This window comes from Canis lupus, chromosome 15 (genome assembly GCF_011100685.1).
Source record: "Canis lupus familiaris isolate Mischka breed German Shepherd chromosome 15, alternate assembly UU_Cfam_GSD_1.0, whole genome shotgun sequence".
In the NCBI taxonomy this organism is placed as follows: domain Eukaryota; kingdom Metazoa; phylum Chordata; class Mammalia; order Carnivora; family Canidae; genus Canis; species Canis lupus.
In genome coordinates, this window is record NC_049236.1 from 51,735,331 (window position 1) to 51,758,550 (window position 23,220).

The following is a 23,220-nucleotide window of genomic DNA, read 5'->3' on the forward strand; positions in this document are numbered from 1 at the left end:
TTGGAAATAAAGAATAAGATGACACATTCTGTTTTCAGAAATATACATGCCCTTACCATAAGTGCTTTTCTTTTTTTAAATTTTGAAGTCACAAAGTTTGGATGATTTTTTTGTTGTTGTTTTTCCTGTTTTTCCATCCGTCTAATCTCAGAGTTGCTATATGGAATCTGATGATGTTTTACGGCTACAAATGAGCATAATTGTAACCATGGAAAACTCCTCAAAAGAATTTGAAGAAAACACACAAGATTTGTTAGATCATCTTTCTATTATTTATGTAGCTACAGATAAATCTGAGACCTCAGGTAAAGTGTAATCTTTTAAAATTTTTATTAAAATATGTTTTGATTAACATACATCATCATTCTCGTGGCATTTACATATTGATTGTATCATTGCAATGTAAGACAAAGAGCCTTTGATTTCATCATTAAGAGATTGAAACAGTAACTAGTTCTCAATCCGCAACTGCTAGTAAGGCTGTATTATTTTGGAGTAAATTAAGAGTGACTGCAAACCATTCTGAGTTCCCTTAGGATTAATTTTTCTTGGGATCCTGGAGAGAAACAAGTTAAATGGGCACAACAATCTAATATAAATATTCACAAAGTATTTTAAGTCTCATATCTCTTGTTCTATTGTTACTGGTTTGCAGAAGCTCAGTTAAATCATGCTGCTTTGTGTTTTTAATAGTTGATTGGGTGCCGGTTGTTCCTGGATGCCTGACAAGTTAGGATAGTGTGAACTCTAATGTCCATTTCTATGAATTTTGTCTTTGAAAATGTGTGTCCTATGTACCAGAAATTACCTAGTTCATCAATTTAAGTTTCTAAGAACTTTTGTAGGCAACACGTATTATATGGTCCATGACACTTATAACGTGGGGTTTGCTATTATCCATTGGTTAGCAAGACTGTTCTGGTATATATGTATATTTATATGTATGCGTATATATGTACACATATGTACATGCGAATGCACATATACACACTCATGTATATACATATACATATACACACACACACACACACACACACACACATCCTGTACATATTTGGAGAAAGATTTGGTAGCAAAACATAATTTCATTTGGCAGTCTTAACTTTTGGTCAGACATCATTTACTTTCCATTCCTTAGAATTGATTGTAGTAGTAATGGTTCAGCAGGAGAGCTGTCCTGTCCTTGGGTTCATAGTTTTGGTGATTCACAGAATGGCCAGGTAGACAACAATGTAGAGAAGACCTCTGTCCCACAGGGAGCTCTTTTGGTGAAGGTTAAAAGGAAGGCTATGTTTTAAGATCCCAGGGTTTTGTTTTTCCACAAATATAATCTAAATAAGGAAATGAGGGGTTGTCTAATCAACAGGAGGACACAGCTTTATTTAAAGCTGTCCAATTAGTTAGTTTCATCCAGAAGAGTTCATAGTATGACCCTAGACTCAGAATTTCTCCACTGGTGGTTCATCATCCTTGAGGGATCCTATATTGGAAGGTCAATCTTTTTGTATGGATCTTTTTACTTGTGTCTTATAAGAATATCCAACAGAAAATAGCTCCCAGCTTCAATTGTAGTGTTGAAAATCAAGTCACATTTTGTATAGAAATATGTGATGTGGTATTTTAACTACTATATTAAGGTGTGAGAATGAGATGGTTCTTTGTTTTTAATCTCATTGCTCTGATTCTTTTGGACAGATGATTCGGCAGTAAATATGTATATATTACATTCAGGAAACAGCCTTATTTGGATACAGGTAATTGTAAATGCTTACATTAAATTTTAAACTGACAAGTATGTGTTTAATTACAGAACATGAGGATTTTTCAGGAACAGATACAAAACCACTGTCTCAATTCTCTTTTGCTTTAATTTACACTCCTTTTCCCTTGCTTGAACCCATATTAGGATGAAGGTTGCCAGCACCCCCTTCATACTGTTACAGACACATATGCTGGGCAGTTGCTTGTATGCCAGTCTGAGCTATTTAGTTCTTTTAACAGAGTCAAATTGGATAAATACCCCTCTGAAAATACTAATGTGGATTTTTTTTTTTTTTGGTAGGACGTACATCATTTCTCACAGAAAGATGCTCTGTCTCTGCAGTTTGAACCAGTACTCCTTCCTACTTCTACAACAAACTTTACAAAAATCGCCTCTTTCACTTGCAAAGGTACAGATTTTAAAAATATTGGAGACTGTCTATTTTCGTTATCTAGTTATGATAGCAATTCCTTCTGTGAAATGCCTTAGAACTGCAGAGTCAGCAAAGTTTTCAGAAAGTGAATGGGTTTGATTGTAGTACTGCAGCCTTAGTAGTTAACTACTAAGAGACAGAATGACAAAAAAAGAGATTGTTGATGCCACTTCTACCACACATAGGATTTTGCATTTAAAGCTTAACTGAGTTGGTGATTTGAAGGAGCAAGATGCAAATGTATTTGGTGGAGGTGCTGCTTTCACCTGTAGAGAGCTCTGCTGCCCAGGTGGTGTTTCTTGGTGCACAATGCTATGCAGATCTAGTGAGTATAAACCCAGTCCTCATTTTAGGTTCTTATTTACGGTAGAGTTCTGTAAAGAAATGCAAATGATTCTAAACATATGAACACATGACCTGCCTTACTTGTATTTCAAAAAATGTTAAAGCAACAAGTGAGATATAATTTTTTACTTAGATCAATAAGGATAAAAACATTGTTAGTATTCTGTGTTGGTAATGATTAGGGAAAAAACCCAGATATTTTTGACAAGAGTATAAACCAATGCAGGCTTTTTTTGGAGGGAAAATTGACAATCGCTGAAAATTTAAAATGCACATATATGCTCTTTGATCCTTAATTCTATGTCAAGGACTATCTATAGATATACTCATATATGCATGCAAAAAAGAAATGTGCACTGTTGGTGATAACAGAACAATGTAAACCTTCATTGATAGGAGGAGCCTGGTTAAATTGTAGCGCATTTACAGGTGGGTGTTCCCTGCAGCTTTTTGGAGGCATATGTACAGCAGTGCATGTGTGTATACTTGGTATTTTTATTTTATTTTATTTTTATTATTCATGAGAGACACAGAGAGAGAGGCAGACACACAGGCAGAGGGAGAAGCAGGCTCTACTCAGGGAGCCTGATGTGGAACTTGATCCCAGGACTCTAGGATCATGTCCTAAGCTGAAAGGCAGACGCTGAGCCACCCAGGCATCCCCACTTGGTATTTTTTAAAGCGTATTTATATGCTTGTGTATGTATAGAGCACTGGATAGATGTTTAAGAATCTACTAGCAGTTGTTTAAGATAATTGGGAATTTGGGTGAACAGTAGACTCTATTTTCACATTTTTTTTTTTTTATTTTCACATTTTTGATAGCATTTGAATATTTTTTGGAGCCATATATGTAGCTTAAGGGGAAAAAAAAGACTAGAAGACTCTGGGTAGCTTAGTCAGGTAACCATCTGCTTTAGGCTCAGGTCATGATCCTCAGGTCCTGGGACTGAACTGGAGTAGGGGGTAGGGGGAGGGTCCCTGCTCAGTGGGGAGTCTGCTTGTACCACTTCCCCCTCCAGCCCCCCCCTCCCCGCCTGCTCTCTCTTGCCATCTCTCTCTCTCTCAAGTAAATAAATAAAATCTAAAAATTAAAAAAAGGCTTGAGTGTTAGTATCAGAGTTAGGAATTTAATACCAGTGCCTTAATGTTACGACCAAGCTCAAGGAAAGCTTAAAAGTGTTGTTTTGATAATTCACAGTGTTTTGGAATACATTGTGCTTTCACTGTGAAGCTCCTTCTTGCTATTTTGGATGTCTTCCTTTCTTGTTCATGCCTCCACATGCTCCTCTTCACCCCACCCAGTTGAGCGTCATTTTTCACTTTTGTCATTCCTGGCAGTACTAAAGACTTTCCTCTTATATATGGTGAATGCAGATCTTTGTAAAGAGAAGCCATAAAATGTTCATTCTCTTCCCCCCCCCCCCCCCGCCAAAAGAAGAAATGAGAGGGTGGTTTTAAAAAGGGGTAGATGGGGATGAGAGACTCCTGACTCTGGGAAACAAAGGGCTGCAGAAGGGGAGGTGAGTGGGGGAATGGGGTAACTGGGTGACAGGAACTAAGGAGGGCACATGATGGGATGAGCGCTGGGTGTTATACTATATGTTGGCACATTGAATTTAAATAAAAAAATTTAAAAGAGGGGTGGTTGGGGGCTGGTAGACATGGTGTTCTGGGTGATTAGCAACAAGGCAGCAGAGAAAAAGATGGGAGTGTTTGAGAAAGGATTTTACCATTGATATCTGATGCACTGTTTTAACGGAGACTGAAAAGCAAAGTAATAAGACAGAAATAAAATATATATCTTGTTTTTGTTCAGGGTAATGAAAGAAAAGATACTTATGCTTCACATTTATTTCTTTGTATCTCAAAACAGCTACATCATGTGACAGTGGAATTAAAGAGGACATGAGGAAGATAAAAAGCACTTCAACACTAAAAGCATGTCTCTCCTCTCCTGTGGTTCAAGGGTAGGATGATTCCACTTTCCCTTTAATCATGTTTGTTTGTTTGTTTTCATCTAGCAATAACTTAAAAATATAGCTGAGAAGATGTATATGACTCTCCCTCTCTGGGCTTGCCTTCCACACTTAACACTGCTTACCAAGCAGTGGGAGGGCTGAGTGCAGAATGGGAGCAGGGAAACAATGATTCAGTTTGTGGAACAGCTTCAGGGCCTGGGAGCCAGGTGTGGATCCTGACTTGGCCCTGGTGGCCTCTTTGAGCATCCTGGTCTTGGCCTGGTCACTCATCCTCTGGCCTTTCCGATGCTCCACTTGTGGGCGTGGAGGTTGAGGAAGGCAGTCTGAAGCTCGTTCCTAACACTAACATTCATTCTCTAACGTTTTCTGATGCTCCTCTTTTTGCATTCAGAGGCACCTTGAGTGCTGAACGTTGTCTCACACTCAGGCCTGATAGCATGCACGTCCTGTGTTCACAGGTATTTTAGAATGGACTCCTCTGCAACCCAGTTTCACATAGAGACTAACGAGAACACTTCAGGAGTTTGGTCAATGTGGTACCTCAACCATTTTGACCGTAGTGTTGTACTAAATGATGTGTTTGTTTCCAAGGAGACCAAGCACATTTTAAAGGTATCTATAGTATTTTTATCCAAGTTTTAGCCTATTTTACGATTTGTTTAAGGTCAGATGCTATGAAATCAATATTTATATTATTTAATTTTTATTTCTGATTTTTTAAAGCAAGTGTTTTTCTTTGAATATTTTCAGTTTCTAGGATCTCTTTGTTTTTTAAACTATTGTTTAGGGACCTCAAAGGGACCAAGATAAATTCTTAAATGATATTTGCTCTTAACATTATTCAAAGAGATTACAATGTATAATTTATACTAAAAAGATTGTATTTATTAAAAGTAAGCCTGAATAATGACACATAGACTTTTTCAAAATACCACCCATGAAAATTTTGAGATTATTTTTGTGAAATTTAAAAAGTAGCATATGAAACATTTAAAAACTGTCATTTATATTAAAAAAATTCAATCTTTGACCTGGAAATAATTGAGTAAAATTATGTTTTTAAAAGTACAGAAGAACCTTAGTATCATACTTTATAATAGTTTTAATCATAATTAGTGTTAGAAAAAGTAATTTCTCTTACTTTTTTTTCTTTTTAGATTCTGAATTTCACTGGCCCTTTATTTCTACCTCCAGGCTGTTGGAATATATTTTCTTTGAAACTTGCTGTTAAAGACATTGCCATAAATCTATTCACCAATGTATTTTTGACTACAAACATAGGTGCCATTTTTGCAATACCTCTACAGATTTACTCGGCCCCAACCAAGGTATTGTTTACAGCACTATGTGTTATAATTTTCATATAATTACTGTTTATTTTAATTCACTTCTGGTGCTTGGGTTTTATTGACAGAGTTTAAAGGCCCTGTTCTTTAAGACTATCTGAGAAATTTGCAGGATATTGCCAGGCTAATTGTAGATGATTGGTTGTTTAGATATAGAACTCTTGATTTGGAAAGAGTTTCTATTTTTCATAAAGTAATTTGAGGTTAGTAAATAAAATATTACAAATAGATTAATTTCATTTTCATTTATTTCCAAAATTTGAAGAGCAAGGAATATATGCTTGTAATAGAAAACACAGTTGGGCTTCTAGTGCATACTAGCAATGAATTCAAATAAATGAGATGATTAAATGCTTTAGTTAGGCCTCTGGTAAGTGACTCTTGGTTGCTTGTAATCCTTGCATTTCTTTAGTGGGCCAAATCAAAAGCCTTAACGGGTTCTCAGTTAAAATGCTTTCTAACATCTGGGTTAGCCGCATTTAATTTAGGTCTTATTAAACATGCCTCATTTTTTTCTTAATGTTTATTTATTTTTGTTTGGTTACTGTTATTGCTTCTTTTTTGATCCAAGCTATTCTGTATAACGCTGGGTTCTAATTTTTCACTATGAGACGTTCATGCAACCATCTTTATGATTTTTCTCACTTATTAGCATTGGTGTTTCATAGATAGAAATGCCTCATGCCTAGCTATAAGCTTAAAGGTAGGACCTCTAAAATTAAACTGCACAAGATGTAAGGTTAATTCCATTCATCTGTATTTCAAGCAGGGGAGATTTCTTAGAAATTTCCTTTTTCCGATCAAGAGATGCATATTAAGAAGAGCTACTTGTGGGAGGGAGTAGGCAGGTTTCACATATATATGGAAGTAGCAGGTCTGTGCTTCCCCAACCTGTAGGAAGTGGAACCTCAATTTAAGTGTCCCAGGCGGCTTAGGAGTTACTATAGATCAGTGTACTGTTTTTCAGAGGATTAGAGTACAGTAAAAAAAAAAAAAAAAAACCTATCAGGAATGTCCTGAGATTAACTTCTAATTCAGAAGGCAGCTCTGTGTCTTTGGGGCCCAAGGATCATCACTATGGGCATTGATGATTGTGCAGGATCCACCGGCCTGGTCCTTCTGTGAGAGACAGTTCTGAGCTCTCATTCAAGAAGGGAAGCCAAGAATTCACGTGCTTGTTGTTTGGCTTCTGGTTAAAGAGAAATTCACCCAGGTGGAGGCCATTGTCTCCTTCACATTTGAGTGCATTAGGATTTTTATGTTTAGTGTTGTGTTTTAAGTTATTCATATATTACTTTTCAATCTAGGAAGGGAGTCTGGGTTTTGAAGTGATAGCACATTGTGGCATGCATTATTTCATGGGAAAATCAAAAACAGGTAAGTATTTTGCCCTTAGATTTTCTGTAGAACTCTAGTTTGGGATTGGGTGGGAAGTAGTGAGGAAAAATAGCATTTACAGGTGGAATAATTAATACTGTAAACACAGCTTTGTCATATTTCATTCTAAAAGAGCATGATCATTCACAGAATGACTTGAAATTGTTAAGAATCCCCCCGAAAACACCCAACGTGCTTGTGTAATGGCCCTTAAGTAGCTGGAACTTTTCGTAAGGGATTATTTTTCAAACACTTTATTTGATGGTCACAGCAACCTCATGTCCAGGAAAAATTGGAAAACTGTGGTTCTTTTATAAAAGGGCTGACAACAAGTTAGTAAAAATAACCTAGACTTGCATTTGAAGACCTTAGTTATAGGAGCATAAACATCTTACAGGGGGCGCTAGTTGTTGAGTGTGAATGAATGCCATGGTTTTCATACAGAAGCTCTTTCTGGTCCCTTTCCTGCCTTTGATTTATGAAAATAATAAGGATACTGTTAACACTACAGAGATTTCTCTGGGGGAGATTGCCATTTTTTTCATCCCGGCACACTCTTTAGCACAGATAAGACAGAATGGATAAGTGGAGAGGCCAAGGTGAACAGGAGGCCAGTTTGTAAATATAAACAGGCACCTTCTCCAGGCCCAGCCCCAGGTCTGTGCTCTTCTTTGGAAGGACCGCTGTTTTGTCCATCAGCACTGATCATAGTAACTGAAAGACTTAGTTAATGACCAGTTCTGTTTACAGGGAAGCAGTTTAGTCTGTTAGGTTGAAAGCTGTTAAAAATGTTTCAGGAATAATCTTAACTTGTTTCAAGCTATATTCATGAGCCATGTGTCTTTTATGTTATTACCTTTACATAATTCGATTTAGTTTTGTTTTATACATGTTTGTTTGATTTAATATATCATTTGCCATTGGGTTAGAGGGACTCTTAGTAAAGCAGTCAGAGGAAAGTGGGGGGTGTTTATTCACTCGGTGGTCCTCTCAGTTTGAGAAGTTTGACAGTCTGTGGCATTCTTTCCTAACTGAATTGCGTTTTCTGTACACTTAAATATTAAATATGATCTAACTTTTAGAAAATCCTAATTGGGAAGGGAGTCTTTCTCTGGATCGGTCAACCTGGGACGTGGATTCAGAACTTGCCAATAAATTGTATGAAAGATGGAAGAAATTTAAAACTGGTGACGGCTGCAAGTATGTCTTCTGTGTTCACCTTCCCTTGTTTCTTTTCTTCAGCACTGGTTGAGGGGGAGGGATCACTTACATAGTACTTCACTGAAATTGCAGGACTGAATTTTTAATAACTGGTATTTCTTTTCAGCCTTTTATTTTGACAAATTTCCAACCTCAGAAAAGTTGAAAGTGTAGTGCAGTGAATACCCAAATATTCCTCATACTGGATTCAGTAATTGTTCACATTTTACCACTCCTGCTTTCTTTCTCTCTCGACCTCTCTATCTTTGTAGACACACACATTTTGTTTTTGCTGAGTCATTTGAAAGTAAGCTGTAGATATCGTACTTCAACCCTCAATACTTTATTAGAAGATAGTTTATTTCCTCAGGAGAATATCCTCCTACATAGAACTATAATACCATTACCTACCCAACAAATTTAACATTGGTACAGTTATATTATCTAGGATACTATCTGTTTTCAGATTTCTCTCTTTGATCCACGAATATCCATTATGGCTGTCTTTTTATTTTTCCTTTTTTAAAATCCAGGATCCATTCAAGGATCATGCATTGCATTGCTTGTCATGTTTTCTTAGTTTTCTGTAGACTGTTTATCTCCGTGCTCCACCCCCCTTCCTTCATCCTTCATCATGTTGATACTTCAGAGAGTCTTAGCCAGTTATCTTATAGAACCTTTGGGGATCCCTGGGTGGCGCAGCGGTTTGGCGCCTGCCTTTGGCCCAGGGTGCGATCCTGGAGACCCGGGATCGAATCCCACGTCGGGCTCCCGGTGCATGGAGCCTGCTTCTCCCTCTGCCTATGTCTCTGCCTCTCTCTCTTTCTCTCTCTCTCTGTGTGACTATCATAAAAAAAAAAAAAAAAAAAAAAAAAAAGAACCTTTAGCACTGTGAGTTTTTTGAATTGTTTCTTCAAGTTTACATTCACATTAAACATTTTTGGGAAGAGTGCTGACTACTTGGTTGATCTTGGGTCCTTACCATTGCATTACCTGGGAAGGGACTTATATATCAATGTGTCCCATTGTTGGTATTGTGAAGTTGAATCATTTGACTCACCCCATTGTATGTGTGACAGATCTCCATTATAGATAAATTTTTCCTTTAATAAGTAATTAAAAATTAAGTAATATGTGCTACAATAATTTGAGATCATATAAATTTCCTGTTCTCTAAGAGCATGTCACCCCCATAATTCTTGCCTGAATCAGTTAGTTGTTAAATTGATGGTTGCAAAATGGTGATGTTTCTAATTATTTTGTTCATTCTACATCCTTTTTGAGCATCCCTGCAGATTCTTTGTTCATTACCATTTACTGTCATTATTATTTTTGATGCTAAATTGTCCCAGATTTGGCTATTGAGAGCCTCTTCCAGCTAGCTTGTGGGTCCCTTAAACCCACAAGGGGGTTTGTGGTTTGTGATTCTTATCATTCATTCTTTGAGCACTTCTTGCTTTCTAGTAAAACAGAATGTTTTAGGATCATCTTGTACTTTCTCTTCCCCAAACCCAGAATAAGCCATATTTTCCCCCCAAGGGTCCTTGTTCCTTTTAGTGGGAGTGATATTTAATGATTTCCTTTTTTTTTTTAATGTCAAAATTATTTTTCCAAGTAATTTCTTTCTTTATGAATTACACAGGAGGACTGTTTTAGGAATGACTCGGTTTGGTCGCTTGAAGAAATCCAAGGAGTCAGAATCCTTTGTTTTCTTTCTGCCTCGTTTGATTGCAGAACCTGGCCTTGTGTTAAACTTCAGCGCAACTGCCCTAAGGAACAGTGTGGTGAGGATTGTGTGTCTCCTTGTCAGTGACATCCCAGCTCTAGGGTTTTTGAGTTACCAGTGTCTTCCCACCTTGAGAATACTGTTTCAGAACCAAAGAGAATTTAAATTCGTTTTAAGTGATACACATATGCCGTTAGGTGCACTTAGTAGGGAGGTGTCAGAAGAACAAAATGAGTAAAACTTCAACCAGATAAAATGCATGAAACAAATATATTTTCTGAAGTTTTTTTCCAATTAAAAATCTATGTGCCAAGAAAGTGTTCAACTATGAACAACAGAGAAAGTTTTTTTTTTTTTTTGTAGGATTTCATTATTATTTTTTTAATTTGTTAAAGTAGTCTACACCCAATGTGGGCCTTGAATTTATAATCCTGAGATTGAGAGTCACATGCTCTTCCAGCTGGGCCAGCGGGACGTCCCACAACAGAGAAAACCTTGACTAGCACAGGCTCACATAGGAATTAGCTTGTTGCAGAATGAGAAGCTCAAAGCAGAGGAGTCCAAAGCTGATGCAGCAGCAGTGTGATGCCATTGAGAGCCTAGGCTCTGTCTGCCTGTTACCCTCTGTCCTTGGTGTGCTGACTCCCTCCCTGTGTGTGCTTCCTTCGATGAGCTAGGGAGGCCCAGAGAAAGGCACAGAAGTGATACCAGCAGGCTTCCATGTGTGTCTCAAGTCTCACTGCCAAAGAGCTGCATCACATGTGGTCTGGGGGATAATTTACACTTCATGAGGCACTCACTGGATTTCTTCGGGGTGGCATCTGAAGACTTTCCAAAAAATTTTCATTTTGAAATGATACCATCTTAAAAGTTTCAAGAGTTGTACCGAGAACTCCCAATCACCCTTCACAGAGATTCCCAGTTTTCCATGTTGGCCACATATGCTTTATCATTTCTTCTCTCTCTCTTTGCACACCCCCACCACACGCATGTTTATGAGCCATTTGAGAGTGTCAGGTGCCATGCCCCTTCTACCTCTACTTCAGTGTGAATTTCCTAAGAACAGGAGCATTTTCTCCCGTACAAGGATGTAATTAATCCTCAAAATCAGAACATGTGACATTAATCATAATAATGTTATCTAGTCTGCAGTCCATATTCAAATTTTTCCAGTTCTCCCACGCACATATCTTATGATAGTTTTTTTCCTCCCCAGTTCAGGATCCAGTTCAGGAGCTTGAATTGCAAGATCAAGTCTTTTTTGTCACCTCTAGTCTTCCTGAACCTTTCCTGGCCTTCATAGCGGAGACAGTGTTGAAGCAGGCAGGCTATTTATTCTCTAGAATGTTCCTCGATTTGATGTGCATTATGGTTCCTCGTGATTAGACTCAGGTTATGAATCTTTTGCAGGATTATTTCAGGGGTGACCTGTGCCTTCCTTGGGGTTTTGATTTTCCTTTCCCTGTATCTAGGTGAAGTACTTTGTGGTGAAGAACCCTTCCTCTTGGCCAGTCTCCTTGCAGCTCTTGCCTCTCTCCTTGTATCCTAAACCAGAAGCGGCAGTGCGCCTGCTCCACAAATGGTAAAGCGCCCAGTTGAGGACTTTCTGATGGGGTTTGGGAAATACTCTTATGACTCAGAATTATTCAGAGTCCTTCACATTTTTCACCTGGCCTGTACGTAGGTGTACGCAGTATTAACCCCAGTACCTGGACACCCAGCTCCTTGGGGCATATACATATACCTTGATGGAAATTGCCACTTCCCTTTGTTAGGTGGCCTCTTGAGTGTTACTGTGTCTAGTCTAGTTCCCAGCAGAATATTGTTTTTTTTGGCCAGGAAATCTGTACAATTGTGATTTTCCCACATGTACTCCTAAAGGTTAGAATCTAAATTGCAATGATCTCTGGGCAGCACAAGAAAATGAGTTTAGTGTTTTAGTACATTTCAGTCAAGTATTAAAAAGGATGATAATTCTCTTAGTTCATGTCTAAAAGATGTTAGACATTCACGTTTTATCTTATTTTTACAGAGCAATCACCGATTCTCTTAGAATGTTTCCTTCTTTGGCTTAGTAGAATCTACCCTGATTCCAGGGTGTCTCAGCTTCGGCATTATTGACATTTTGGACAAGATGATTTTCTCTTTGGGGGAGGAGGAGCTGTTCTGTGTTTCGGAGGATGTTTATAGCAGTATCCCTGGCTTCTACCCAATAGATGCCAGTAGATCCTCCCCAGCTGTGGTAACCAGAAATGTCTCCAGATACTATCAGATATCCACTGGAAGATAAAATTGTCCTTGGTTGAGAGTCACTTCCTGTCAGGTTCCATATGGACCATTTTGGGGGGAAAATGCTTCCTATTTAGAACTTTTGTTACCATATGCTTCTTTACATATGGTAAAGTGCTGGGCTGCCAAAGTCATTCATTCAACAGTATTGAGCACTGACAATATGCCAGGTACAGTGCAAGGGGCTGGGACACAGTAGTGACAGGATGTGACATGAATTGTGTATGCAAAAATATGTGCTCACATAATAGGTATATGTGCACACACGTATTAGTCTTTCTTTATTGGCAATCTGAATGTTAGTTCAAACATTTTTTTTCTCTTTATAGGTTTGGCACCGATATGCAGATGATTAATTTCACAACTGGTGAATTCCAGCTCACCAAAGCTTGCCCTTACCGGGTAGGATGTCATCTTTAAATAGAAAAAGAATGCTAACAAACTATACACATAGCATATGGGCTTTGCTGATTTATGTTTCAAGTTTCTTTACATAATATATGCAGCTTTCTTATTTTTATATTCTAGGCATTAAGTATACATAGCAGATTTTTCCAATTAACGAATACAGCAGGAGCTGCATGGTTCATGTTAGCCTGTAAATCATTTTAATTTGATAGTTTAGATTCATGTGAGTGAAGAAATAACAACTAAATCAGGGCTGTGTAGAAAACCATAAAACTTGAGACCCCAGAATTTATAATTCTCTTTTAGATTCCCCATCGAGTTTTTTTTAGGGCAACATAAGGTAAAAATGCACTTAAAAAAAGAATCTTCTCCTACCAAACTGGCTTCATGTTTTAAGCAAGTCACCCAGTTTCTTTGATGGTCGCCTCATCTGTAAAAAAGGATTTCTCTGAAATTCTTAAGCCTCTGGGCACTCATGAGGTCTTGCACAAATACTTAGGAGGAGGAGTAAACATGTCATGTGGTGAGGATGTTGTCTGGGGACTTGGCAGCCTTGTTTCTTAGTTTCCACTCAGTAGTTCTGTGGCTCTTTGTACTGAGCTGAGTGTTTTCCTCTCAAGTATCCTATGTGTGAGATCAAGTAGACTTGAAGCATCTGTTACAAATGTAAAAGCACACACGTAAGACTCATAGGCATACAACTATATTTCTCACACACACATATTTAAGTGCCTTGGGTATTTTCTTCTTTCTCCACATTTATCTCTCCAAAGATACCCTGTTGGCTCTAGATTAACTTGACTAGCATAAAGAGAGAAACCAGGTAACCTCCAACTAAGAGTTAAAACTCATCAAAGCAAGTTAGAGATTTAAAATAGGAAACACATTACAGCAAACATTCCTTGCTCTCTGTAAGTGGTCTAAGCGGCAGCATGGTCTTGTTTTTGTTAGTGAGCCTGTCCTCATTCCCTCTCATTCCCCTTTCCACTGAGCAGGCTCCCAGGGCTGTTGGGGGGTAAATGAGTCCAGAATACTAAGAGATCTTTTGCCCCAATGGTATTGAATCATATATAATTTAAAATTCCAAAAATAATGCCAAATTCCTTTTACATATAAGTGTTCTGTTCAAATTTGAGCAAATGATGTGACTCATTTGGGAAAAGACTTTGCTCTGTGATGGAAGGTTTTCCCCAAGGATATTACACCTTTTGCCATAAAGGACACTGTTACCTTCAAGAAGTTGTTACACTGACAAAAATAGTATCAGTGCCTTTGAGATACTTAAAAGTTTAATTCGAAATTCTTACTAAAACTGTGTCATGTAAAGAATGGCATGCATTTTTATGATACTGATTTGCTTTTAGAAACATAATTCCTGGGGATCCCTGGGTGGCTCAGCGGTTTAGCGCCTGCCTTTGGCCCAGGGCACGATCCCGGAGTCCCGGGATCGAGTCCCACGTCAGGCTCCTGGCATGGAGTCTGCTTCTCCCTCCACCTGTGTCTCTGCCTCTCTCTCTCTCTCTCTGTCTATCATAAATAAATAAATATTAAAAAAAAAAAAGAAACAGAATTCCTTTAGTTAAGAGCAGGGAAAATTGGACAGTCAGGGTTCTGAATCCAGGCTCTTCACATGTGTGCTGTGTGACCCTGGACAGCTTACTTAATCTCTCTATAGCTAGCCTCCTCTCTCCCACTTATAATAATGTGAGAAGATTCAGTAAGGTTTATGGAATGCTTAGCATCTTATGGACCTTACTATATTCTAGTGCTAGTATATAAGAACTATTTAATAAAGGGTGTTTTTATTACTAAGAGTTTTAATACTAAAAATCAGCTTTTTATTCAATATTTATATTAGATATATGTAAAGCCAGGTTCTCCCCTCAAGAAGTTTAGAATTCTAATGAAAATGAATCAAATATCATCACTATTTTTTCTTTCAGATAGCATGGGGACATGCCAGCCACAGTTGGATGATAAAACAAATTTAAAAATGAAGGGCTCAGAAAAGAGAATTATTACCATGTAGATTGTATGATCATAGTGCTAAAAAATTAATAAGTTGTTTTTAGTGAGAAGGAGCTGGAAAAAGCAGTGGAAAGAGGAAAAATAATGAAGAGCGCAATTTTGAATACTAAATTTAGAACACAAGGTTTAGTCAGAGAGAGTTAGAAATCTGGGGGAAGGTAAAGGAGGATGTGAATAGAGATCTTTCTCCTGAATGCAGAGACCAAATGTAATAACGATGGTTTCTGTATAAACCATAGCTCAATATTAAAGAGAAATTTAGGGTTGTCCAGCAGTGGATGAGTGTTGGGTCAGGTCCCTATAGCATTCATCAGAGGCTATTTGGTCTGTTTTCTGAGTGATGTTTTACAGTCGGAGCATCTTGGCAGAGAAGGCTGCTTCTGGCTGCAACTCCCATCCAAGCCAGGAAGCAAATCCCCTTTCCAGCATCCGTGGCAGGTAGTCCTGCAGCCTCTGCCTGCACTTTCTCAGCTGTGGTTTGGGAACTGTTTATTGGTGTGAGCTCTCAGGGTAAACAAGTTCAGCAGGTCGATTCGGGTAGTCACATCTGGACCTTAAAAGAAGAGCAATCATGGTTATACACTGTCATGCACATAATGAAGACGAAAGCTTTGCTCGACAGGACTCATTTAATTGCATTTATTAAATTTGCAGGGCATGCAGTCTGAGGAATCCAAGTTTGGCATCCTCCACTTGCATTTGCAGCCTCTGGAGATGAAAAGGGTCGGTGTAGTTTTCACGCCAGCCGACTACGGGAAAGTTACATCACTCATACTAATCCGGTAGGTGTGTCCCGTCACGGAGCCCGTTTCTTTCCCTCTGATGCGTCCAAGTCTCTGTCTCTGAAGAATACGTAATCTCTTTACTAAGAGCTGATATTCACCTCTTCGTCAGGCAGGTAGGGATGAGGCTGTGTTGCCTGGCAGATAGAGGAAAGGCTTACCTGAGGCTCCACACTTAAGTCCCCTGGGCTTCTGACCTTGCAAGGTAGGGGCCGTGTGCCCTTCCCTCCAAAAGCTGCATCTGCTGCTGTTCCCCACCCTCACCCCCCGCTGCTGCACACACACACACACACACACACACACACACACACACACACACTTCTCTGACCTTAGCTCTGAAAAGTAATTGAAACTGCTATGTTCGTTTTCATTCCGCAGTGTTTGGATTTACTCCACTCTCATAGCTGCCTTGCTTCTGGAATTCTCTGTAGCCCCAAAGGACAGTGGACTAAGGACTCTCTTTTTTTCTTTTAAATGACAGTGGCTGCTCATTTTAAGCAGCTAAATGTTTTTCATTATTAAATCTTTTTCATCTTTAGGTAGTTTTTATTTAAAGTCTTCTTTCAAAAATGTACAGTAGATACAGATCTATGTGGAAGCTCTCTGCATTGGTGAGAAGTCTAATTTTTAATACATGACATTTTAGTTACTTTTTAAAGCTCTTCTAATATCAGACCAGCTGGTAAAGACTTTCTTATTCTGGACTTCCTTTAACATATCACATGAATTTGTTCTTCTGCAAGTGAATGCTCTGAAAAAGGGAAAGGTATTAAAAGTTTTTGAAAGAATATGTTCTACTGAGCATTTTAACCAAGACTTCTAATGCCTTGTTGACAATGTCTTTCATTTTAAACCTATTCTCCACTGAGGAACTAAGGTCCTGGGAAGTGCAGAGATAAACTTTACCTCATCCCAGGTTAAACTGACCTTGAAAAGTCTAAATTATTTCTAGTAGTTAATTTATTTTTGATGTTTCTGTATAGATAGCATTTTTCTATAGACAGTATCAGTCATCTGACGTAACTTTAAAGGCTTTTAAATGGTTAAGGATTCTTAATCCTTTAGGAAAAGATGTAAAGATATTGGTATATGTTGCATAATAAGGAATGAATTCTTTCTCTGCTTTTATGGTATTTACATTAATGAAGACTGGTTTTTACTCTAGTCTGCATCATTTAAACATCTATTCCATTTAACCTTTTTTGTCCTAGGAATCATGATTTCAGTTACTGAAAAGGTAGAAAGCTAGTCTGAATTTCTATTTGACGGCTAAGAACTTGAGTAGATATATGTTGTTGGTGGGATGACATAAATCTTTGATTCAAAAGAAACAGTGGGATTTTGTTTCTAGAATTATCCCTAAGGCAGAATTTCTTATGGTCACAATTACTATGAAAACTCCTTAACTCACCCTGCAAATGATTTTTGTCAATTAGTCTAAATTTATTAATATTTGTCTGAGGCCCCCAATTTATCTCCTCCGGTTTTTTTATTTTCTATTTATTTATTTTTCACTTGGAGGTCTGATCACCACTCTGGTGGCTGGTAATTAGAAAAACACGGCTTTTGCATTCTTGGGCCAAGGTGGGAGAGTGATTGTGAGCATTCACTTGTTCTTGCGGTTGTCAGCTTGTCTGGGCTCTTCTGAGCCCATTGGCAGCCTCCATTCCCTGGGACACCCTCTCATTCCATGAGATGGCAGGAGATGCTACACTATTTAAATTGAGTTTTCGCTTTCACAACTTTTCAGATGTCCTTGCTAAGTAGGAGTGTTTAAATCCAAGTGCACGGTATCTTGTGACTCTGTTGTAATACCTTTGTATTTGTGTTGTCCCAATAGGAACAACCTGACTGTTATTGACATGGTTGGCGTGGAAGGGTTTGGAGCCAGAGAGTTACTGAAAGTGGGCGGAAGGCTTCCTGGTGCAGGAGGTTCACTCCGATTCAAAGTGCCTGAGTCCACGCTGATGGACTGCCGGCGACGTGAGTTCATCCATGTGGCACTCAGACAGGGAAGGCTTGGTGCTCAAGCCAAGGGCAAAAGAATTCCATAAGATTCTTTTTAAAATTTACAGTAAATTCATGGCATTGATGCAAATAATTAAATCAGGCAAACATTTGAGCATATTTAAGAGGCTGCTTAGGACAATAGCCTGAGATATTTAACCCAACTTACATGATACATATATAAACAGCGTAATTGTGCTAAATTATCAGTATAGTGACAGATATTTAAGATAAATAGTATGAAGCTGTCAATTTAGTTGTCAACTACATTTTCATAAAAAAGATCACACCAAAATGATGAATGCAGAGACTAAAGGTCTACTAACAAGTAGAACTTTATGCAGTAATGGAAATATTCTCTGTGTCACCCAGTGTAGCAAACACTAAGCACATGTGATTAGTGAGCACTTAATATAGCTGGTGTGAGTTTTTAAATTTACTTAATTTTAATTTAATTTAATTTAAAGTAGTACATCTAGTGGCCACTGTATTAGATAGACATCACAGATTTAGAAATTTACCAAAATGTTGCATTAGAAATTTTCAAACCATGCATGTATTTAAATTACATGCTTCAAAATTATTTATGTTCGTTTCAAGAACTTCCTCAGGAACTAAGACAAAAATCAAACAATAGATGTAAAATTCTGTCTTGTTTTCTTATTATTATTTCCTATTATTGAATTTCTGGAACACACTGAAAGTGTTTTAGTGTTAATACTGTGCTTCCTATGAAGAAAGCTGATTGGCGAAAATATTGGATGATTTGAGGCACTATCTAATGCCTGACTGGGATTTTTTTTCTTTTAAGAAAACTAAGCTAATTGAGGTTGAGAAGATTTACTGACCATTTGCATTCCAAATTCATCAGAGTATTCACTTTTCCATTCATTCAGAATTGACCTTGAAAGATGGAATTAAGGAAAATTCTAAAAACTACAGAACTAGATAAAATTTTAGTCCTTATGTAGAAAAGATTGTGGGTTATAAATTTATAGGAATAATTTAAAATTGTGGTAATTCTTTCTTTTTTAAACTCCCCATATAAAATGTGCTCTCATTTTTTTGCAGGGACTTAGCCACTTACTTCCTCTGAATGTAGTGGGTGTTTGAACTGTGTTTCTAGAGGCATACACCCTTGCTCTTTTTTTTTAAGGATTCATTTATTGATTGTAGAGAGAGAACACACAAACAGGGGGAGGGCACAAGGAGAGAACCTCAAGCAGGCTCTGACTACCCCCTAAGTGCACAGAGCCAGAAGTGGCGCTCAGTCTCACCACCCTGAGATCATGACCTGAGCTAAAATCCAGAGTTATCCACTTAACCAACTGAGGCACCCAGGCGCCCACACAAACTTGATTTTATCTGGTCCCTCCCTGTTCAGTGTGAAGATCCCAGGAGCAAAGTATGCATGGTGGCTAGGAGTATTCTAAACTACTTAGCTTCTGAGAAGAAGAAACTTCTAACCTTAACCTTTAATAAGTAAAAGAACAAAGGAGAGATTTTGATTACTTTTGGTACCTCGGAAGGTCATAGAACTTAAGAAAAATCTTGACTAGTTAAATGTTTTTATTGTATTCTCGTTGTAGAAGAGAATCTGTGACTGTTCTAGAAATTAGAGCTTATATTTGAATTCTTTCACATTTTAATACAGGTCATGGTTTATTGACTCAGTAAATTATTCTGAATAAGTTTTACAGTTCACACATACTAAATATCACTTTTTATCCTTACTAGAGCTGAAAGACAGCAAGCAAATTTTATCGATTACAAAGAACTTTAAAGTTGAGAATATCGGACCACTTCCTATAACTGTGACATCTCTGAAAATTAATGGGTATAATTGCCAAGGTTATGGATTCGAAGTGCTAGATTGTCATCAGTTTTCCCTGGCCCCAAATACATCCCGAGATATCAGCATCGTGTAAGCATTGAGTTTTAACCCCACTGAGGTTTTGTGGTGCATTCAGTAATGGGGGGTGTGGGAAGAAAACCTATTTTGCATTAGTAAGACATGTTGTTTTCATGTAACTATTTTAAGTAAGAAATACGGCTGCTATTGGGATTATTTTGTTTTGTGCCTAAAATTAAAACAACTAAAGTCCATAAAGTTGACTCTTTTGCTATCAGGTTTACTCCAGACTTCACCTCTTCCTGGGTCATTCGTGAGCTGACTCTGGTAACTGCAGCAGACCTTGAGTTTCGCTTCACTCTCAATGTGACCCTCCCTCATCACCTGTTGCCTTTATGTGCTGATGTGGTTCCAGGACCCAGCTGGGAGGAGTCGTTTTGGAGGCTTACTGTCTTCTTTGTCAGGTGTGCTACTGCCTTCAGGAGACTTGCATGAAAATGTATTTTGCTGGGGCGTAAAAATGTATGAATAATCAAAAAACATATTCAAACCATCTGAATTGAGTGCCATTCGATGTCTACATAAAGTAGACAAAGCAGTTAACCGATAAGCTTTCAGATCATAGTAAACTAATTGTAGGGAGATTGATGAGACCTAGAAGTATAAGAGATCACTGTGCTCCCAATTCTTTCTTGGGCAGTCACAGTGGAAAATACGGAGGTTAATCCTATTGGCTCAGTGTGGTGACAATTTGGGATTGGAAGACTGAAATGACTCTTTTAGAGTGATTTTATCATGAAACTGCCTTTAAAAATGGAATTGGAATGTCAAACTTACAAATGTGCACGTTTTTAGAAATGTGGATTTTTAAAAAATCTTTAACGTCAGAAATTATTATTCCGTTTTATGGAATTTCTGTATCATATCTTTAGTAGACATTGTGCATCAGTCATCTACTGTTCTTCCATAAGAGAGCTAGTCTTTTTAATGCCCACCAGAACCATGCAGTAATGAACCTCATTGCTTTCTTCTTCAGTTTGTCCCTGTTGGGTGTGATTTTAATAGCCTTCCAACAAGCACAGTACATTCTTATGGAATTCATGAAAACAAGACAGAGGCAAAATGCTAGCTCATCTTCACAGCAAAACAGTAGTCCGATGGATGTAATTAGCTCCCATTCTCACAAGTAAGAATTTGTGTGTGTGTGTGTGTGTGTGTGTGTGTGTGTGAGGGAGGAGCTCTCACCTTTGATACTACTCAGTTCTGATTTTATTTTAAGGTAATATAAATATTACTCTGATTCCAGATTTGTCTTCATAAAATTTTCTTGAAGTTGTTGTGTGACAGCTGTAAGAGTTCTGTTGCAATAAGATAGACTTCATATTTAAGGACTTGGTTTGTTAAACTCATGGGCCTTTGGAAGAAGTAAAGATAATACTTCTTAATACACAGTATCGATTGCTACTTCTTTCTCATGGGTTTAGAAACAGAGGGGTAGGGTTTGAATCCATTTGGCTTTGTGTTAAATGTTTTTCTTCTTCAATTCAGAAGCAATTGCAAGAACTTTCTTGATACCTACAGCCCTTCCGATAAAGGCAGAGGGAAAAGCTGTCTTCCAGTAAACACTCCACAAAGCAGGATCCAGAGCGCGCCAAAGAGGAGCCCAGCTACCTACGGTCATTCTCAGAAGAAGCATAAGTGCTCAGTCTATTACAGCAAACACAAAACCAGCCCATCTGTCACCAGCAGTGCCAACACTACTACTGAGGAGAAACAGACTCCGGCTGTGGGCAGCTCCCTGTCTGCTCCTAAAGAGGACGTGTGCACTGATGTTATGGGTGAGAACTGGATCAAATATGCAAGTGGCATAAATGTCAACTTGCAAAAGAATTTAACCCTTCCCAAAAACTTACTGAATAAAGAAGAAAACACACTGAAAAACACAATTGTCAATAATACTTCTTCAGAATGTCATATGAAGGAGGCAATACAGACCTGTATGTTTCCTAAGGAAACGGACATTAAAATTTCAGAAAACATAGCTGAGCTCAAGGATCGAGAGCTCTGTCCTCTGAAGACTTCTAAGAAACTACCTGAAAATCACTTGCCAAGAAACTCACCTCAGTACCAGTCAGACTTGCCAGAGATTTCCAGGAAAAATAATGGTAATCTTTTCATCCTCCTGGATGATTCTTTTCTCCAGTTTATCTTCAGTCTTTTTTTTTTTTTTAACAGAATTTGTTCTCACCTGTGACTTTAGTTTTAATCCTGGATGCTGAATTTTTAGTTCATGCACAAAGTTTAGCAAGATGTAAATGTTGAAATACAGTTTGTAAAATGAGAAGTTTAGAATGAGGCACCACATTTTTAGAATGTCGTGGCTAAGACGTTTACGTTTTAGTAACCTACGTTTAGAGGGATGTTAATGCCATATTTTGTTGTTGGGAGGATATGGACACCGTTTAAAATTATTTTCTATCCTGGATGTTCAGACTCTGTGAAAATTAATCAGTGCATAAAATGTTTCTGACCGAACAGAACTTACCAGCTTTGTATACGTAACAGCTGCTACCATCTCACGTTTCCTGGCCCTCATTCTTTTCTAAGTGTGTCCCTTGGTTAAAAGAAGATAGATGTTCTCTCACAGCAAATACGGGATGAGACTCAGAAAACCACCTACGTGTAAAGTTGTCATTAAGCTTTAATTGACCCCTTTGGCCTTTGGTAATAAGAGCCTGTGCTCATTTTTTTGGCCATTCTGACCATTTTAAATTGCACATTTCTGTACCTACTGAAAGTCAGATTTGGGGGGCACCTGGGTGGCTCAGTCAGTTAAGCATCTGACTCGATTTCGGCTCAAGTCATGATCTCAGGGTCGTGGGATCGAGCCCCATGACTGGTTCTGTGCTCAGTGGAGAGCCTGCTTGAGATTCTCTCCATCTCCCTCTGCCCTTCCCCCCTCAAATCATCCATCAATCCATCAGGCTGTCTTTTTTTTTTTTTTAAAGTCAGATTTTTAATACTTTTTAATCTGGAAAAATCAGTTACCTTTGATCTTATTTAAAACATCTAAATATAAATAACTTCATATTTTTTACTCCCCATTACCATAGAAAAGGAAAGAAGTGTTATGAATTGGCCAGTTCTGATGAGCTTTATGCATTTAGTTAAAAACCCAAACTGCATTTTAAGTGTTCCAAAAGAGGACATCTCCAATTTAAAAGAAAGCCGGAGTCCCCTGCATGGAACATGGTTTAGGCAATTGCACATGTACTCCTTAGGTACATCTTATTCCAACCAGTTTGCACCGATTCCCGGGCGTCAGGTGACTCCTATCTGCAAGTCAGCGCCGTCCCCTGTGTTCTCCCATCTGATGTGTGATTCTCACTCTGGATGATGCATTCAAGCAGATCTTTAAATGAAATCCTAGCATATGTTGTCTGAGGATGTTTCATGTTGGGGTGGGTGGGCTGCCTCTTGTTCTATTTTTGTAGGGCCCCTACAACAAAACCTTTGTGAAAGGGTGTAATTAGGGGTGAGCCCTACCGGGCTTTTCCTTGTTTGTGTCGTTTAAGCCCGAGTGCTGTGTTGACAGCCTTAGAATCATAGCTGTTTGAAGTGCTTCTGTGGTCCATTGCGTCCATCAGATGTCTGCATAAATGTGCCTCCGAACGCAGCAGCTG

General features: G+C 38.3%; 1 protein-coding gene across 4 annotated transcripts in view; it reads left to right on the forward strand.

Annotated features, from left to right (window-relative positions):
- The window catches only part of TMEM131L (transmembrane 131 like), a 161,226-nt gene that overhangs the window by 110,219 nt on the left and 27,787 nt on the right, over nt 1-23,220 (forward strand). For 3 of the 4 annotated variants that reach the window (XM_038559066.1, XM_038559068.1, XM_038559069.1), the window contains 17 exons: nt 152-305; nt 1,696-1,754; nt 2,063-2,171; nt 4,417-4,510; nt 4,981-5,134; nt 5,680-5,850; nt 7,176-7,245; nt 8,328-8,445; nt 10,088-10,229; nt 11,644-11,753; nt 12,790-12,862; nt 15,551-15,678; nt 17,519-17,661; nt 19,423-19,609; nt 19,816-20,001; nt 20,574-20,723; nt 21,086-21,702. In XM_038559066.1, coding sequence (XP_038414994.1) covers nt 152-305; nt 1,696-1,754; nt 2,063-2,171; nt 4,417-4,510; nt 4,981-5,134; nt 5,680-5,850; nt 7,176-7,245; nt 8,328-8,445; nt 10,088-10,229; nt 11,644-11,753; nt 12,790-12,862; nt 15,551-15,678; nt 17,519-17,661; nt 19,423-19,609; nt 19,816-20,001; nt 20,574-20,723; nt 21,086-21,702 — 2,665 coding nt within the window. The remainder of the gene's footprint in view (nt 1-151; nt 306-1,695; nt 1,755-2,062; nt 2,172-4,416; nt 4,511-4,980; nt 5,135-5,679; nt 5,851-7,175; nt 7,246-8,327; nt 8,446-10,087; nt 10,230-11,643; nt 11,754-12,789; nt 12,863-15,550; nt 15,679-17,518; nt 17,662-19,422; nt 19,610-19,815; nt 20,002-20,573; nt 20,724-21,085; nt 21,703-23,220) is intronic. The other variant, XM_038559067.1, reaches the window with a different exon arrangement.